This window comes from Protopterus annectens, chromosome 10.part0, assembly GCF_019279795.1.
Source record: "Protopterus annectens isolate FY-2018-M chromosome 10.part0, PAN1.0, whole genome shotgun sequence".
NCBI classification, from domain to species: domain Eukaryota; kingdom Metazoa; phylum Chordata; order Ceratodontiformes; family Protopteridae; genus Protopterus; species Protopterus annectens.
Window position 1 is genome coordinate 1,642,216,360 of NC_056744.1, and position 20,592 is coordinate 1,642,236,951.

At 39.8% G+C, this 20,592-nt stretch overlaps 1 protein-coding gene across 1 annotated transcript in view; it reads right to left on the bottom strand.

Annotated features, from left to right (window-relative positions):
- LOC122813832 (vitamin K epoxide reductase complex subunit 1-like protein 1) overlaps positions 1-20,592 on the bottom strand; it is a 74,297-nt gene that overhangs the window by 8,960 nt on the left and 44,745 nt on the right. The window contains exon 2 of the mRNA XM_044086363.1: positions 11,106-11,215. Coding sequence (XP_043942298.1) covers positions 11,106-11,215 — 110 coding nt within the window. The remainder of the gene's footprint in view (positions 1-11,105; positions 11,216-20,592) is intronic.

Below are 20,592 nucleotides of genomic sequence, written 5' to 3' on the forward strand. Positions count from 1 at the left end.
CTCCCTGCCTGGACAGGCAGGACAGCATCGATCACAGTCTGACAACCCCCCCCCCCCCCAGCCCAAGTGTTCCAGCCTCCTGTGCCGCTAACTGGACACAGATTGTCCGGAGTGTATACAGGGCTTTACTGGGGGGGGGTTTACCAAGGTACATTACTTTGCACTATTTTGCTCTCAACCTTTGGTGCCACACATTTGAACATTGTTTCAAACTTGCCACATCCCTTTTCATTCTATAACCTTTGTGTCAAATATAAAGAGACACCCACTTCTCAACTGTCTCACTTTAATGTCATAGCTAGTGACAATAAAATGGATAGATGCAGACGCTGTGACACTAACACATTCACTTCCTATCAGCTACAGTTTTCTAGGCATAGTCTTTTCTCTCTGAAATACTGAATGACCAAGTCAATAAACAGAATCATTCACAAAATGACAAGACTACATACATCTTCTGAAACTTTCACACCAAAAACTAATTTTGGAATCTTGGTATTGGACAGTAAAACTACAGCTGAGGGCAATTCTGTATCTTGCATAATGCCATTTCTGCCCCCCTCACACTGCTTTAATGCTTACTATCTTTTTTCTGCACTTAACCCAACACCTTAAGAATATTTTCTAAGAAAATAATTTCTTCATTTTTGTTGCTATACCTAACACTGTACTTCTTTATCAGTTATGGACTTCTCTTCTTCCTGTATTATCCAACTTTCTGTTGTTAGCACCATGTATTTACTATCCTATACAGACCCCCATCTTGTATTGTAATATATTTGGCCTATTCCTTCCCCCAAGACAACTTTTGTACTAGTTTTGGTAGTAGTTCTGTTTCTTTTACAGGTTCTTTCAAGCAGCTGTATAAAAAAAGGTGCTGCTACAGAAGTGATTTATTATTAACAATTTCAATATGCATTAATTGTGTACCTCAATATTTGTGTCTATTACTGGCTAGGCTAATCTATGACAAATGTATCATGCAAGATGTCAGATGTTACTTCTCCTGTTATTCCAAGCGTATTTTGTGTAATAAAATCTTATTCTACTTGCAGTGTGGCAGCAATGGATTGTCATATTCTGTGTTTTACTGAGAATTTTTTTTCCAGTAGTTTTGCTCGTATTCTGGTCAAGAAGAGACTTTCTGTTTGCATTTTTTTTAATATCCCGAACTTGTTAATTTCCAATCTGATCTATGACTATTGGTTCATGATCTGTTTGCCAACCCATGACTGCCGATATCTGCAGCATCACTAATCAGGTGCCAATAAACAGAAAAACATAAACGAAATTTTAATTTTTGGTGGCAACCCCTCATAGTACTGTGCAGGTAAGTCAGGTAATAGAAAGCGGGCCAGCCTCCAAGACAAATGGAGTGGCCCACATTCCTCTCTGAAGGTCAGTCTACCTGCAGCAGCTACTTTTGTGCTCAGCTGTGTGTTGCCTGTTGCAGGATGCATGCTTCTACACGCAGACCCCCGATCAGTGCATTTGCATAAGGGCAGCATGTGCTCAGCAGACCTGTGTTCTGCAGGCAATAGACATCTAGATAACAAACACCACCTTCCCACTGGGATGGTCACTCCTGTACTTCTGTCCTAGAAATACTGGGCCACAGAGTCATCCCTCTATGGCACACAATCAGAACCAAAACCATGGTGTGCCTTTTCAATGGAAATACAAAGAAAATGGGCTCTGCCCAGCTGGACTTTCCTGTGTGACGAAATAAAACATATATTAAATAAATAAATAGAAGTTATGTACTTACCATAGGTTCATAGGTTCATACTAGGCTATCTGCCCTAGGGCATTTATAAGCCTAGCCAGAATGTGTTTGGCTTTCGCCACCCATTTTAAATTTATTTTGCTATGCCCTTTTTCGAGGTTAGTATACTGTGCCTCTGTCTAACAGTGACACAGAAGTGATACCCGGGGTAAACCTACGATCTCCCATCCACTCATCAAGATTCCTCTTGAACAGAGTCAATGAGGGACTCTGCCTAACCTGGACTGGGATTTTATTCCAGAGTGAAGGGAGCCTCTGGGTTATGAATCTGTCCCTCCAGCATGTCCTATTTATTTCAGTGCTGAGGTTCAAGTCTCCCGAGCGCGTAGCTCGATGGGATTTGGATTTTCTGAGGTGCAGCATGTCCATTAATTCGGGTTGGACATGGCTTTATCGTCAGGCACAGATCGCCTCTGAACAGGCGGTATGCCACTGAGTAGAGCTGGAGTTTCTTTAACCGGGCAGCATATGGCATCTGTTTGAACCCTTTGATCCTCTTGGTGAGGTACTTTTGGGGTCTTTCCAGTTGCTGCAGGTGTCTGGTAAGGTACATCCCAAAAGGGGCATTGTACTCAATTATGGGCCTGATGAGGGATGAGTAAAGAGGTGCGATGGCCTCCCTGATCTAGATGTGAATCCCTTCATGATTAGGTGGGCTATATAAAATGTTTTTCTAACCACTTTGGCCACGTGGTTGTCAAATGAGAGATTGCTATCAACTTGGGTCCCCAGGTCCCTAATTACTTCTTCTGTACTTAATGGATTACCACCAATGTGGTAATTTGTGGGCACTTTGTTTTTGCCAAAGGGATGACCATACACTTTTGGCAATTAGCTTGAGGCCATGGCTCTGGCACCAGTTGTCTGTTTCTATGAGGCCCTTTTGGAGGATGCTTGTGTCGGCTGGAGAGTCGATTATGGCGCCCAGTTTGCAGTCATCTGCGAACTTGGTCAGCCACAGTCCTTCTGTGTTGGCCTGTACCTCCGAGAAATATATACCGAACAAGAGAGGTCCCAGGACTGAGCCTTGTGGGACACCACTTGTAACTGGTTTGGAGTCTGACATGGCTCCAGCAATTCTAACCATGTGGGTTCTGTCCTTGAGCCAATTTGCAATCCATCTAGTGACATAAGGGTTTATATTTAAGCTGGTGAGCTTATCTTTAATGCCCGAGTGGGGTATTGTATCGAAGGCTTTTGCGAGGTCCAGGTAAGCTGTGTGGACCACCTTCCCCTAGTCAATGGCCTTGGTGACTGTTTCAAAGAAATCAACCAGGTTTAAGAGGCAGGATCTGCCCTTAACAAAGCTGAACTGGGTAGGATCCAGTGTTTGTAGGTCCCCAATATCTTTATTTATGAGGTCCATGATGATCCTTTCCATAGCTTTGCAGACCAAGCTAGTCAGGCTTATGGGGCGATAGTTTCCAGGATCCGTTGAGGCACCACCTTTATGGAGAGGGACCACTGTTGCTGTACGCCACTGTTTGGGCACATATCCTGTAGTAAGGCTGAGATTGAACAGTAGTTTTATGTTTGGGTTTAGCTCTTCTTGGAGTTCATGTAGGCGCAGCCGGGACACCGTCTGGTCCCATTGATGCTGTGTTTTTGCTTTGGAGAGGCGGCTCTTACCTGAGCATCTGAGATGTCAGGGGCAGCACTCTGCTGGGATAGATATTTGCCCTTTTGGTGGGGAAGGGGAGTTTGCGCTGAACCTGTCAGCTAGGATGTTGGCAATGTCTGTGGGTTCAGTGTATTTTTTGTCATTTTGGACTAATTCTGAGCATATCTGGGAATTACCACCCAGGTTCCTAACATAACTAAAGAAAGCCTTGTGATTATCCTTAGTGTCCTGTGCAATTTTTCTCTCGAAGCTGGCCTTAGACAATTTTATGTGTGCCCGTAGTTTTTTGCTAATACTGATCAGTGATGCCTTCCCTTTTTGGGATTTTGCTCTATCATTTAGTAGCTTCCTCCTTCTATTGTATAGTTTGTTTATGGCTGGGGTCCACCAGACAGGACGATTGCCTTTAGAGGATTGGGTCTTGGTTTTATTTGGGATCGCATGATCCATGCATTCCTGAAGGTGTTCATAGAATGCGTTTATAAAGGATTCTGCGGTCTGGGCCGTATTTTCCACAGGCCCGGGGGCTTTGAAGGATTCCACCTCAGTTTTGAGGAGTGTGAAATTTGCTTTAGAGAAGTTTTTCACTGTGGTTTTCTGGGCAGGGGGTGGGATCGGGATGTGAATATCCAGTGAGATTAGTTTATGGTCTGATCTTATCAGTGAGGGATACACTTCTGGTCTGGAGCATAGAGTCCCCATGTTGGTGATGATCAGGTCCAGTACGTTTTCCCCTCTTGTGGGAGTGGTAACAAGTTGTTCCATAGCATTTGAGTTTATAAATTCTAGGAACCTTTGGGCTAGTGTGTTGGAGCTAGAGTAATGCTCCCAGTCTATGTTTGGGTAGTTGAAGTCGCCCAATATAATGGTGTTTGGAGAGACCTTCATATTTTCCAGTGTTCTCAGGAAGGCCGAGTGGGGTTCCTGGGTTTGGGAGGGTGGTCTGTAGCAGGCTATAAACTGGAAGGCAGTTTTACCCACTGTTAGTTGCACATGGATAGTCTCTGATGCTTTGTCACCAACCTGGAGGTGTGGGTATCTTTGATGAATATTGATACTCCCCCTCCTTTTGTGGTTCGGTCCAAGTTTTGGGGCCGAAAAGCATGGTATGAGGTATAACCTGGTAGTGCTGGGGAGCTCTCGGGAGCCCTGAACCAGGTTTCTGTTACTGCACAGATATCGATGTTCTCCATGCTAAGGAGAGTTTCGAGTGCATGCATCTTGAGGTTTAGACTCCTGGCGTTGAGTAGCATTACTCTTAGTTTCTTATCCCTTGTGATTCCTATGGAGATGGGTTTGTCTTTTGAGCCTTGCCTAAAAAGGCACTATGGGGGTAGCAAGAGCCTTTGCCAATATCCAAAAGCCCAGGGGTGACAGGTGCAAGCCGTCCCTAGCGAAGCATCGTGGCTTGTCGAGCATATCATCCCAAGCTGACAGGCATTGGATCCCCTTTGAATGACACCAGTACTTAAGCCAATTGTTGAAATTGATCATCTTGTCTTCATACTGTGGCATCATTCTTGGTGAGGGTAAGATGCTACTCAAGGTCAGGGTCATACCGTCCTGGGCTACATGCTCAGAGAGCTCCTTTATGTCTCTTTTCATGTAGTCCAGGGAGGTACGTCTCAGGTCATTCACACCAGCATGGACAATGACTGAGTCATATTTGTACTTGCCTTGGAGTGACCTGAGTGCTTGTGTTATGTGGCGGATCCTAGCGCCCGACAGGCTGCTCACCGTGACCCTCTCCTTGTTCAGCCTGGTGAGTGGGACGTCAGTGTGCCTGACGATAGAGTCACCTATTACAAGTGTATCAGGTGTGTTGTTTAGTCTTAAGGGCTGTGACTGTTCGGCACACTGGCTTTGTGAGATATGTGTTGCACGTGTTTTGTTTTGGGGTAGCGGCTGCTTGGGTGTCTGCTTTGGAGGTCTTTGCTGCTTCGGCAGATCTTTATTTAGAGCCTCCGAGTATGTTTTTGTGTGATTATGTGTTTGGTTTGCTGTCGTGGTAGGTCTATGTGAGACTGGAATTGTAGTGAGTGTGGTTTCCTTCTCATCCTGACTGGTTATGCCAGTACTGAGTTGAGAGAGCTTAGCCTCCAGTTTGGCTATATGGTTGCATCTCTCACATGTGTTGGAATTTGTTGGGAGGAGGAGAGGGTTGTCTGTGTACATGAGGCAGTTGTAACATTGCCTCAAGATTCCCAGATTCACCAGCTGGACCAGAGAGGAGATTGACAACTCACCTTTGGACATGCTAGAATAATATTGGGAATTCCTTAATAATTGAAAACCAGGGCCAGTGGGGAGTGAGGGTGTAGTGCTTTTAATTTTTAGTGCTGACTTATATAATTGCTTTAGTGAGCAAGTGCCAGGTAACTTAAGTGCAATGTGTTACAGGTAACTTAAATGCAAAAACGACAAACAGTAACTTTCTTTCAAGTGAAACAAGGAAATAAGTACAGTAAGCAATGCAGATATCACTAGTGATCCACAGAAGCGCAGATAAGCCGCATATTAGGTGGAATTAGCGTTCCAGGGAAATAACAAGCAAACAAACAACAAGCATATAAACAAAGCTAGATTCAGCAGGCCTGGATCTAGTCTATGCTACAGCAAACAAGGTATACCAATTTCAGTAAGATACAGTTCAAATATTCAGGCACTATAAACCTTTAACCAGAAATTCCCAGCTCAGAAGGGCAGAGTCCAGCCTCTTCTCCCACAAGAGTGCAGACCACAAACCTTCTTAATGTAAAATAACTGGCCTGAAGCCCAAGTGCCTAAACCAGAACTAATACACTTTAAGAATAACAGACACTGGGCTCTCAATCAGCAGTTCCCAACTTAGAAGGATAAAAGCTACCTGTCCTGCCACCACAGTGCATGCCACAAACCTTCCTAATGTATAACAACTGGTCTGAAGCCCAAGTGCTTAATCCAAAAGACTTAGAATGATAGCTACACTTTAATCAAGTTAGTACCAAGCAGTAATAAATACAATTGAATACTTTACAGAATGCCTGGATTAGTGCTCAAGTTACACAAACAAAGCTAGATCCAGCAGACCCGAATCCAGTCTATGCCACAGCAAACAAGGCACACCAACTTCAGTAAGAAGCAGTTCAGATATGCATGCACTATAAGCCTTTAACCAGAAATTCCCAGCTCAGAAGGGCAGAGTCCAGCCTCTCCTCCCACAAGAGTGCAGACCACGAACCCTCTTAATGTAAAATAACTGGCCTTAAAGCCCAAGTGCTTAAACCAGAATTAATACACTTTTAGAATAACAGACACTGAGCCCTCAATCAGCAGTTCCCAACCTAGAAGGATGTAAGCTACCTGTTCTGCCACTACAGTGCAGACCACAAACCCTCTCAGTGCAAAACAACTGGTCCGAAGCCCAAGTGTTTAAACCAAAAGGCTTAGAATGAGTTACACCAAGCAGTAATAAATACAACTGAGTACTTTTAAGATGATGCAAAAGTAAATAAAGTAGGTAGAAACACAAGTACAGTAAAAGCAGATTAATTTTTTTTTTCTGAATAAGTGCTGAGATCAAAGAAACAGATTTGAGTGCTGAAACTAGAAAACTGGCTAGTTATAAGAAAAAAAAATAAGCTAGAAGGCTTCCCTCCAACACAGAAGGGCTTGGGGGCTCAGAAGCCTACAAATAGTCTATACCACTTAACAGGAAAGGCAGGAAACAAGCTTAATTTTTTTTTCTGTTTCCCAGATGCTCTCTTTGTACACAGTAGGAGTGCCTGAAATCAGAATATGATCTCACAGCACTCAGTTGAGTGAGCAAATGAGATGGGCCCAGAAGGAGTATCCAAACAAAAATTTACAAGAGGGGCGGGCAGTTGCAAGGCCACTAAGATTAACACCAAAACAAAAACAGGGAGGGTGGCTGGGACTAACTGAAGAGCAGAGTCAAAACTTCCAGTTCAGTTAATATTCCTTCCACACAGTTAAAATCAATTTAAATACTGTATTTTTGAAAAAAAAAGAGCAGATAAAGGTACTTAAATTCTCTTATATGTCCAGTTGAATACAGCAAGTCCTTAGCCGGCCAAAGCTGAGGTTTTTAAGCAGAAAATATTTCACACTGTACCACTTAAATAGGCAAGGACAGGAAATCAAAGAATGTGGCTACCCCCACATCTGTAATTACTAGCAAATAACCATAATGTTCCATGTGAATTGTTTATCTCACCTTTATTCTCACTGATGGGTTGGAGCCGATCCTCGGCTCCGACATGGCCGATAGCAAGCTCAAGGTTTGCCAGTAGCTCGAGACCAGCCCCTTATCCCATGATGCACTGCTAGAATTACATCAGATCTTGTTTGCTGCAAATAATAGTCTATACACACACACACACACACACACACATACATATATATATATATATATATATATATATATATATATATATATATATATACACACACACACACACACACACACACACACACACACACACACACACACACACACACACACACACACACAACCTATACATACTCTCTTATATATATCTACGAAGAAGAGTACCCAAAGGGAAAGAGAAATATTGAATAACCAGGATAGCACCGATGGTGCTGACTGGAGCAGAGGTGAAGAAGGAACTTCGGAGACCGGCTCCAATACTGAGAGCAGGCTCTGAATCAAAGGTACACTCGGCTCCGATGACTGTGGAACCGATAACCCTCCATCTAAACTTTTAGCCTTTTTGGATACCTTATCTAAAGACTTGGATTTTGAAGATTTGGAAGACGTACTAGCACCTTCAAGGCTATTCAAAACCTCTGAAAAAGATTGCTGTAGCAATCCTCTGTCTGTAAGTTTCCTCCTTGTCTCCAAGAGGACTCTTGAAGATAAGGCGTGACAAATGTTACAGGTGTCTTGGAGGTGCTTGGCCCCCAAGCAGTAGACACATTGAATATGTCCGTCAGTGATGGATGTTTTCTGCCCACAATCTGGGCATTTTTTAAAACCCGATTTGGGATGGGATTTCTCCCTATCCCCTGACATACTGAGAGAAAAACAGTAAATAGATTCACAAACAACTAAGCCCAACCCGGGCACTATCTACAACAGTAATATATATATATATATATATATATATATATATATATATATATATATATATATATATATAAATAAAAATATAATACAAATATGGGACTAAAAGTCCCACAGAAAAAAAAACTAACTACTAAAGGGATTAATAGTAGGAAAAGGGGCTAAAGGCCCACACAAACTAAAAAGCCAACAAGTCCCTAATTTAAAACAATTTAAACTATCTAAACTATCTAAAAAAATGGAACTAACACACACTACATGTATATATATATATATATATATATATATATATATATATATATATATATATATATATATATATCAAAAAGGAAAACTTTTTAAAAACTTGCTGTTTATTCTGTTTCTAAAATGGTCCGAGCTATCTGTATCACCGAGATCTGTCTTCCTGCGGCAAACTACATCTGAGGTAATTCTAGCAGTGCATGGTGGGATAAGGGGCTGGTCTCGAGCTACTGGCAAACCTTGAGCTAGCTATCGGCCATGTCGGAGCCGAGGATCGGCTCCAACCCATCAGTGAGAATAATCGGCAAGATTAACAACTTCACATCTACCTATAAACAGCCAGATAAGTAGATAGAAAGACAGAAAACACACATAATTTTGTTATGCACCATTTCCCAACATTTAAATGCACATGCAAATGGAGAAATACAAATCCAAAGCAGTTAAAATCGGGTAGGATTATGCAGTGATTACACCAGACCTTCACACTGACTGGTCAGGAGTGATACAAGCGTTGCCACAGAAAATGCACTTTTAATGTATAGCATGTTTGGCTCCAATTCAGGCAATTTAACTTAAAGGGATTCCCACAACAATTTCAGATGTCTGGCATCTAACACAGTGACAGTCCCCTCCCCCTAAAAAAGTTTGTCTTTAAAGAATAAACACCGAAAGAATCTAAGACAGTAAAACAGTTTAGTAAAAACAGTGCTCAAAGGTCAGTTTAAGACAAAAGGTAAAACCTTTACATACAAAGACAGAGACTGTGTGTAGATAAAAAGTCTGACAGGTAAGATTAAAATGTACCACCTCTTTACAAAGAGATAATGTAAACAGCCTGCCTGTAAACCTCTCTTTCTCTCTCTCTCTCTCTGTCACACACATAAAGTTAAATGTGAAAACATACAAGTGAAACAGAATATAATGTTGCCTTTGGCAAGGTGGTGAAGTGTAAATAGAATCCATGTGTAATAATCCTTCATCACTTGAGTGAAAGTTTTATTAGCCAAAGATGAAAAGAAGAAGAAAAAACCTTTGGGAATAATTGGAACACTGAATGTAAATCAGTCAGAAAAACATAAAGTTATCACACAGAAGAGTTAGGTGTGACGAGCTGCAGAGTTGGGGAAATGAGATCAGACACAAACAGATATATATATGTCTTAATACACAGCTACCATGACGTAGGGTATCTCACTGTTCTGGTATGAAGATCTAAGCATGCAAACTCTCTGCAAAGGATACTGCACTAAAAGACTGGGAGTATACGAATGATTAAAGGAATACATGATAAAGGAGAGGAACTGGGTTTGTACTGCATGAAAAACATATGAAGCAGAAAGGTTACAATTTGGAAGCACTGGTTACTGGGAATGAAGAGTGCTGATCTAAAGAACTGATCGATAAAGATGTAGGAGATCGAGGTGTGGGATGTAACAGGCAAATTAGAGGTTGGGAATAAAGTTTTGTAGATGCACTTTGGGCGGCTACGGTGGTGCAGCGGTTAGTGTTGCCACCTCACAGCAAGAGGATCTCCGGTTCGATTCTCTGCTGGGATGCCTTCTGTGCGGAGTCTGCATGTCCTCCCTGTGGTTGCGTGGGTTTCCTCCGGGTGCTCCGGTTTCCTCCCACATCCCAAAGACATGCAGTAGTTGGATTGGACACTCTAAATTGGCCCTAGGTGTGAGTGTGTGCGTGTGTGTGCCTTCTGTGGAAAGGTGGGCGTCGGGCTGGCAACTTGACACCGTAAAACTCCACTGCCAATCATGAGCGGACAGATGATCCATTGTGGCGACCCCTAACTGGGAAAAGACGAAAGAAGAAGAAGAAGACTGCACCTTAAAAAAAAGATGCACAGAACAGGTTGTTGGAGGGGTGGGAACTTTTAAATTAGCACAAATATTTAAAATGGCAAGGGCACCATCACATTTTTGGGGTGTGGGTGAATAACATTCAGATTAAAGACTCTGACTGAAATACAAAAGTCAAAAATGCCTTTTTGGCTATTGTTTCTAATCAATTAAAAGCATGTATTAATGTCAGCAAACAGACATATACATAAAGAGATGGGGGGTGGTAGGAACATCTGTCAGCAAGTACAAAATAAAAAAGTGCACTACACAAATTAAAGGTGTAAATTCAAACTACATTAAACCTAGTCTACAGGCAGACATACTAACAAACCAATGTCTCGTATGTACATGGGGAAAAGACTGCAAAAGACAGTATGCTGAAGACTGAAAGAAAAAGAAGTGGCTAGCTACCCAGAGAAGAAAAGCTTTAAACAGGCAGTCGATTAATTAAGTACATAAATAAATAAATAAGAAAAGAAAGCAACAAGCATGCAGAGATGAAGATAAACACATTACCTAGCAGTATCTGTAGCAAGTAAAACACAATCCCAAAGACGCTATTCGGCTGATTCATCACGCTGTACCTTCCAAACAGGTGTTCCATTAGGCCAAAACCTCGCCCCCACCTAAAAAAATACAAAATCATAAAATGAAAATGATTTTAGAAAGTAAACAGGCTGCTAAAAGCAAAAAAAAAAAAATCTGCATTCCCCTACATCGCCTAACACCCACATTTCTTCATCTGCTGAATACTTAAAGTGTGACTTGTCACCTAAACATGTAGGAAAGTTAGACTAACCAAAGGACTGTATCTAGCTTACTGCATGATTCTTACATGACAGATGCAAGAAAAACAGTGAGGCGGAAGAGTGAGTCAATTGTTCATAACTGATAACCAATTAACCATAGCTCTGTACTGTGGGGATTTTAATTCTTAAATTAGATGGAAAAATGCAACCTACAGTGTGTCAAATTCTTCGGCAGTAACACAACTGCCAGATTTCCATTTCTTAGTTATCCAGGTGCTACAGTTATTATAATATGTAGAAATGCCCACCTCTTGTTTATTAGTACTATAGTGGTGATGAGCCTGTCACTGACAGACAGTTGTAAAAACTGAATTTCCTCTAAATTTGCTTAGGTATCTTAACTAGTTCAGTCCAATAAGACTGCAGTCCTGAACAATCCCACATAATACCCTCTTAAGTGCCCATCCCTCCAGCTTTGTAATATCCTCATCTGCGGTCCAAAAACGGACACATTTTATGTCATTTCTGTATTATACAGAAAGCTTGGCATAAGACCTTCTGTGCAAATGCATACCAAAATGGAGAAATTACCCTGACAATTACTTCCAAAAATCTGGACTTTACGTTCCTCAGCAAGTGGATATCTTTCACAATTTTGTGAAGGTTTAGTGGCATTCTGGTAACTGCAAAGTAAGGGAGAGCTTTATAGAAACATGACAAACAATTGCATCAGACGGTGACTGCATCTGACCTAGTGTACTCTTACAATATAAAGTAACAGTTGGGAGGGGACAGATTAAACAAAGTCAGAATATGAAGCCAATTTTATTTATGTTATGTTATTGTATTTATTTTACTTGTATTTGCTAAATGGGGTAGAACAAAGTTTCTATCGTCCTTTTTCTGAAAAAGCATGGGAGAACTTTCTGGTTAAGTGATTTGCTTAAGGTCACAAAGTTAGGCAATGGAGAATGAGAGAACTCAAACCCTAGACCACATGTAATACAAGGTATCATCATCATCAATCATTATTATTATTATTATTATTATTATTACTATTAATGAGTGCAGATAATGTATGGCTTCATTAAGACCCAAGGAAAGTGGGCTAAACATTGTGCTCATTTTTTTTTCACTTGCAAGAAACTAAACCGTACCAACAATACAGAAAAATGCACTGAGATCTGCACAATGTATGTGATTTTCTTTATGATACAACAAGATACAAAGATCTTGTTATTTATGTACATGGTACATTAACACCTAATCTACTTACAGACTTGTTAATGGTTACATGGTACATATCTTGAACTGGAAGCTTCAAACAGTAGAACTCATTATTAATTACAGAGATGGAGATTTAGGGCGATTCGTGAAAAATTAGAAAAGTGCACAATACAGCCTCTGGTCACATGGTCTAGATCTGTCAAGGATCTGATCAAAAGCAGATGTGAATATGCACCACACAGGTAAGACCCTTGCTGGTACAGTAGTGGTGGGTTCTCCCTCCAGAATATTCTCGATAGCTCTGCCAACAGTAATCACCATATTTACCTCCATCCTCCTCATACCTCACATGGCAAATCAATAACACACGCTGTCTAGAGCCCCCTCTCCCAATTTAGTTACTAATGTCCCTGTGTCTAGAGTTAGCCCAATTCTTTGTTATAAACTAATATTTTAAAAGTGAGTGTCCAAGGTTACTGCTACCGTCTAGATCTTTAATATGTGAAAAGCTTACTGTCTGGAACAATGATAACTCCATCCTTCCATGTGCTATTCTTTAAACAACAATAACTTTCTTAACTTCTTATCTAGAGCAGCACTCCACCTCACTTACCTTAAAAACAATATGCTACAACTGTTGTTTAGGTTAGCCCACCCACCTACAATCCCTACTCCTTGAAAATAAAGAGTCTTACATGCTCATTTCCAAGGTCATTCCCACATCTCCCACTTTAATAATGGCAGTTTTCCAAGTTAGCCCCCCCTTTTCCCCCAGCACTTCCATGTTTGCTTATTCTCAAAGGGTGACAGTTTACTACTTTGCAGAATTACTTTGGTACACCACTCGTTAGACTGGCAAACCAGAATGATTCAGGAAAAAATGTTTTATGTATCTCCTTTGGGCAGCATAGTAGGTCAGTTGTTAAAATCTCTGGCTCACTCTTCCATGATTCAGTTCTGACCTCTAGTAACCACATGTGTGAAATCTGCATACCTACCCAGTGTCTGCTTGGGGTTACTCCCAGATATTCTGGTTGTTGTGGTTGAAAAAAGGTTATTCATGAGCAGCTCACTTATTCATTTCACAAATTAAAGAAAAAAGAAAAAAAGAAACCGCAGACAACTTTGATCCTTCGATGTTGGCACGGTGTACATGTGTACTGTAAGAGTTGACTATGTATGCACAAACTCAGTGTAGAAAGATAACCAAGTAAGGATCTGCAACACGCTGTCGTCCCAAAAGGAAATAGCAGCAACAACAACAAGCTATTCAGCACAAAATAGCGTCTTTATTTTAAAATAACATAGAAAACACGAGTAACTTAGCGCTTTCTCCCTTATCCTAAGGGCATCATCAGAGTTGTGTAACCATAGGAGTCAATAATTTAAATACCAAAACGTAACACACACACCTCCTTCTTAAACCAATCATCAACATGTAATGATGAACATTAGAAATGCTAGCTCATACCCTTTTTAGTAAAACGGTACCAGTTTAAAAACAAATGAATAAATAAAGAAATGCATTAATAGTGTGAATTATGTAAAATGCATAAAATCTGCAGTAACAAAGGTACATACATATATCAAATGCTGTTAATATAATGAAATAAAATAAAAAATAATAAATAATAATAACAACAGTATACAAAAGTCTGTTTGTTCATATTAACTGTGCTCTAAATTTTAACATGCTAGATAAAGAAACATGTTCATTAATACCTGGTGGTCTAGATGCATTGAGCCTGAGCTGCCACAGGCACTCCTTTACCTCAAGCAAAATTTTTTCGTCGCCACCGTTGTCCCTATGTGGAATCCTATCAATTATAAAAAATAAAAATCTCTTAAAATCCTTACATATCCTACTATGCATATATAATGCATTCGTAGTTTTTTTATTCCTAATGTCCCTAACATGTTCCAGAATTCTAAGCCTCAATTTCCTAGTGGTTTTACCCACATAGAAAGAAGTACAAGTTAAGCAGGTGGCTAAATAAACCACCATCTTGGTGTTACAATTTACATGACCTGGACTTGGAATGGTTCTATTATAATTGTGTACTGTCACATATGGTCCATTGTTGATGTATTTACAGGTGCTACAAAACCCACATTTGTTCATCATGCAGTGTCTGAAAGAACGCTGAGAATCAGCACTCTCCATGAGTTCTTTTAAATTCCTGCCTCTACTAAATGTAAATGATGGTAGGGCCCCTAATACATTAATGGTCTCCGTTGATAGTGTCCCTACCCATATACCCTGAACAGTGTGCATAATGTTATAACTGTCCTCATTGTGTGGCAAAATCATAGAGTGACTAGACTTTTTGAATTTCTCCTTATTATTCGTAACTGTTAACCCTGCTGTCAAAATGGGTTTGTAAATAGTATATCTCTTCACAGCAACCTCATCCTTGGTCGCGCTCAAAATGTCATAAGGATATCCTCTCTCTTGTAACATGTCAATCAATCTAGTTATTTCACTATCAAAAAGCCTGTCTTCACTAATTAACCTAGATAGTCTTACCATCTGTCCTTTTATAATGTTCTTTTTTTGAAAATAGGGATGACAACTTTCAAAGTGGAGGAAGGAATTGGAGTAGGTTTTTTTACGAAATATACTAGAAATAAGTGTCTTGTTTATCGTGTCTTTCATTAGCATTATATCAAGAAATTCACATTTCTCTCTTTGTACATTGTATGTAAACTTTAGAAAAGATGTACTTTTGTTCAAGGTTTCAATAAATTCAACAATATCGTTTTCATCACCCCTCCAGAAAATCAAAATATCATCCAAAAAGCGTACATATAATGCTATGTCTTTTTGAAATCTGGAGGTGGTAACAAAATCCTTTTCCCAATCTATTAAAACCAAGTTAGCATACAATGGGGCACATTTCGCCCCCATTGCCACACCTGTAATTTGCTTATAATAATCCCCCTCGAAATTAATAAAGTTATTATTGAGGACCATATCCAAAAGGTCCACCAATAAATGCTGTTTCACTATATGAAGAGTGGAAAGTTTGCCTAAACTGTTCTTAAACATTTGCAAACCTATATCATTGGGAATGACCGAAAATAAATTGATAACATCAATAGTTAGAAAAATATATAGGGTTAACAGTTACGAATAATAAGGAGAAATTCAAAAAGTCTAGTCACTCTATGATTTTGCCACACAATGAGGACAGTTATAACATTATGCACACTGTTCAGGGTATATGGGTAGGGACACTATCAACGGAGACCATTAATGTATTAGGGGCCCTACCATCATTTACATTTAGTAGAGGCAGTGCCATATGTGACAGTACACAATTATAATAGAACCATTCCAAGTCCAGGTCATGTAAATTGTAACACCAAGATGGTGGTTTATTTAGCCACCTGCTTAACTTGTACTTCTTTCTATGTGGGTAAAACCACTAGGAAATTGAGGCTTAGAATTCTGGAACATGTTAGGGACATTAGGAATAAAAAAACTATGAATGCATTATATATGCATAGTAGGATATGTAAGGATTTTAAGAGATTTTTATTTTTTATAATTGATAGGATTCCACATAGGGACAACGGTGGCGACGAAAAAATTTTGCTTGAGGTAAAGGAGTGCCTGTGGCAGTTCAGGCTCAATGCATCTAGACCACCAGGTATTAATGAACATGTTTCTTTATCTAGCATGTTAAAATTTAGAGCACAGTTAATATGAACAAACAGACTTTTGTATACTGTTGTTATTATTATTTATTATTTTTTATTTTATTTCATTATATTAACAGCATTTGATATATGTATGTACCTTTGTTACTGCAGATTTTATGCATTTTACATAATTCACACTATTAATGCATTTCTTTATTTATTCATTTGTTTTTAAACTGGTACCGTTTTACTAAAAAGGGTATGAGCTAGCATTTCTAATGTTCATCATTACATGTTGATGATTGGTTTAAGAAGGAGGTGTGTGTGTCACGTTTTGGTATTTAAATTATTGACTCCTATGGTTACACAACTCTGATGATGCCCTTAGGATAAGGGAGAAAGCGCTAAGTTACTCGTGTTTTCTATGTTATTTTAAAATAAAGACGCTATTTTGTGCTGAATAGCTTGTGGTTGTTGCTGCTATTTCCTTTTGGGACGACAGCGTGTTGCAGATCCTTACTTGGTTATCTTTCAAGACCGTTGAGTGATTGTGAGCTGTATTGTACAAACTCAGTGTAGACTGGACAACACATGAAATATGCTATAAATAACTTTAAATGGAAGTAAGCAGACAGAGAACAATTATACTTCTCAGAAAAAAAACAGATAATCAGGCAAAGGCATAGTCTGTTTAAACACAATTTGATAGTCTATAATTTGTAATATGAAAATGACATTTCTAAACAATGTATATTATAACTATGACATTTTAAATGTAAAATCTATCTATCCTCATCATCCCTCAATTCGACTAACAAATGCAACCCCCCTCATTTTCCTGAACAATGACACCATCTAGGGTAAGCTGAAATACAGATTTTAACAGTACATAAAGACCGCTCAGACCACCCAGGCTGGTCGGGCCTTAGAAGACACTATAAGAAACAGTGAGAGGAACAGGGCAATAAATAGCTGTAGGGGTGCCTGGGGGAGGATGGGGCAAGGCAGAGAAACAGCAGCTTCTTCCATAACCATCTCTCTCCAAGTTCAGATGCTTCTTTTGATTCGTTACAAGGTTTCTGCTGAATACTATACATTGTTTTTGTGCTTCACAGGACTGTCTCTGCTTTGTCTGTACCCCCCAAAAGATAAGTTTCCAAATGGGGCACCCATCGTCAATAACTTTGTTCTACTTTGGATGACTCTCAGATACCTCACTCCCATTAAGTATGCATTCTGGTGCAGCTGAAGCCTACTTTTATTTATTTTTTTATCCTTGTTCCCACTATATCACTATCACACCCCCATTATCTATCAGCCCATGGCAGTCTTTGAAACAAGCAAAAGGGGGTGAGAGCTGGAAACTGCACTTGTCATCCAGTGACAGTGTTTTTCTTTTAATTAAATACGTCTTACACCTTGTCCACTGGCCAGAAAACCAGGGTCAAAGTCGCTAACTGAAGCAAGGTCACCTGTGGCACTATCAAGGCCAAAACATGTACACCATGTTGATGGCTTCCCAGGAGGCTTTCTAACTTATGCTGTTGTCCTGTGCCATTTTAAATATGAAGCTGGAGCTGGTGGAGGGTAGGAAAATGGAAGTAAGGTACAGCGATTACTGAAAAAGGAAGATGAGAGAGGAATTAACAGGGAATAAAAGAAAAAGTCAAACACGAGTGGCAGGTGAACTTAAAGCAATGGAAGTGCATTCAAGTGGTTCAAAGAAGGAGGCAGAGGATTATTTATTCCAAGCACTACTTGGAAATGTGAGAAGAAATGCAACAATGTAAAGGAATGTGAGAAGAAATGCAACAATGTAAAGGATAAGGAAAATGAGAAGTGCAAAAGAGGAAAGACAAAAAGGCAGTGCTGGGGATGTTAGAAAGTTGGGGCAGGTTAGAGTCTGGCATGGCGTTGCCACCTGCCCCAATCTGTGCAGGACATTCCTAACTTAAAGTTTCTGTCCAATTCCAAATATTACTCACGTGCAAGACATTAAGTGCCCCACTTTTGTGACTCTAACCAGTGTGGATGCTGTTTGCATTGACTGGGTACTTAATCATTCATAATTTTTGTAAGCTGTTAAATCCTCCAAGTGGGTAGACTCTGGATATGTTCTTCCTACACCCTCAGGTGGTCCACTCTCTGGCTGGCTGTTGATGTGATGGGCCAGAAGCCAACAGTGTAGCTGTCAGTGTAAAGAAGTCACAGTTTTGGTAGGCAGGCTCAAAGCTTTGTGGTCAAGCATCACTAATGAAAATTAATAAATAGTAAGTAAAACACACACAATAAAATAAATTAAATTATTAATGTCTCAAAAATCCAAGGCCAAAATGTGAACTCAGATTCATAGCAGATACATTTTTGTTAATGAAGGAAGATGTAGTCACAAGAAAATTAATGCTTAGATACAGTCCCTCAACAAGGCTGTAGCATTAATTACAACTGTACTTTTAAGATTTTAGTCCCTACTGTTATCTGTTATTCTACGTCCAGTCGATTACATTCACATTTAGAAAGCCTTGTAGCTGGAGAATGTTCTGATACCAGACATGCCACATAATGGTTATGACTTCTTTGAGACTCAGAATAATTTTGCTGGGTAAAATGCTAGTCAGTATTGCGTGACTTAAAGTCCTGCCTAATTCTGTTTTAAGTTCTGTCAAGTTCTACTTGCAGAGAGATTTTATGCTCACATTTCCATATAAACTGCAGACCAAACCATCTCCACGTTCACAACATCACAGATGTTGCTGCTTAGTGTAATGACTTTCCATTTCAACTTTTCTCCAAACAAAGCACTGTTTGCAACCCCTGGACAGCCATTTTGGCAGATGTTCTTGTTATTGAAAAGCTAGCAAACAAACAGCAGTGCTGCGTGGAAAAACTGCGAGGCAATTTTTATTTTGCAAGAATTTATCATTTACTCTGTCATCTTATATTTCTCCACTTCTAGAAAAACAAGATGGATAGGAGCACTCTGGCAGTTTCTGTTTGCCCAAAACAAAGCAACATTTCAGACTCATAATTACAAAGATTTCAGATTCCAAATAGTGCAGTATTTCTTCAGCTGAAATAAGTTTGATCTGATTGTGTTATATTAACTGAATAAGCTCAAAAGGCAAGGCAAACCATCTCTTTATAAGGAAATTAAGGGACTCTGTTACACATACTACTAACATTTACAGTAATTTTCTCTCAACTTTTTTATTGTATTAATTCTGGATTTTGCTCCATCAGAATCCACCTGTCGCTGTGCTATAAAAACGTTAATGCTGTTACTGAGGTACAGCAGTCATTAAATCTTTGCCAGCTGGATGTACAGGATGCAGTATCTGCAGTGCATTATATGAGATGATGTAAACAAGTATTACACATCCAACATGATGAGGATGTTACACTGCCTGACACACCACCGCCAATTCCTTCTTTGTGTACTACGCTTTTGAAAACTAGAAAAGCTGTGAGATATAAAGAGTAGGTACAGTCTAGGTCTTTCATTATGTTTCTTTTTAATATGACTGTTGACTATGTTTAAGAAGTCTTCTTTCTGCTGAAAGTTAGTCGGCTCGCATGTACTTGTGAACCTAACATGTGCATTATTAGACATACAGAATCTCTACAATAAGAAACTGATAAAAAATAAGATTTTGTCATTGTCTTAATCTTCTGTGTAGCATTAATGCAACTGCCTTTGTCTGAGTGATATGTAGGCTGTTCTTCAATAAATCGGCCTGAGAGAGCCTGCCATACCAATGATTTTATTTTCCAGCTAAATTTTGTTGGTCTCAGAGTAGTCTGTGTCACCATGCCCCACAATGTGAGATTTTATTCCACCTCTTTTCTTGCAAGCTGTTAACTCTGTTTACTTGGTACTGGAGAAGTCTTACTCAGTGATTTCTTTTTTCACACTCCCTGTTAAACGATGTCCGATGATCTGTGAGCTTTGCTACTTAATATACAGACTTTTGGGGTCCATTTCTTATATTAGCTTAAAAGAATGTTCAGAACAGGATATTTAATATTACAGACTGGATGAAGCAGTGGAAAGGCTGACTGAGACAATTCGGGCTCCCTTTTTAGCTGTGATATGGACAGAAAGGCTCTAACAAGAAAAGGTTCAGTATATGAAGAGAGACATGACTGAGTTCTCTGAATATGTGTCCCAGGCAGGTATGTCCCTAGCCTTGAGCAGCATTTTGCCCTCACCTAGGATGAACCACAATATAAACAAAAAAATGATTGACTTCAACAAGTGGCTTAGTTTCTGGTGTCATTCTAAGGGGATCCAATTCCTGTCAGCCTGGGATGACATGGCTGGCAGACCACACTGCTTTGCCAGAGATGGTCTTCACCTGTCACCTGTAGGCTTTCGGTTACTG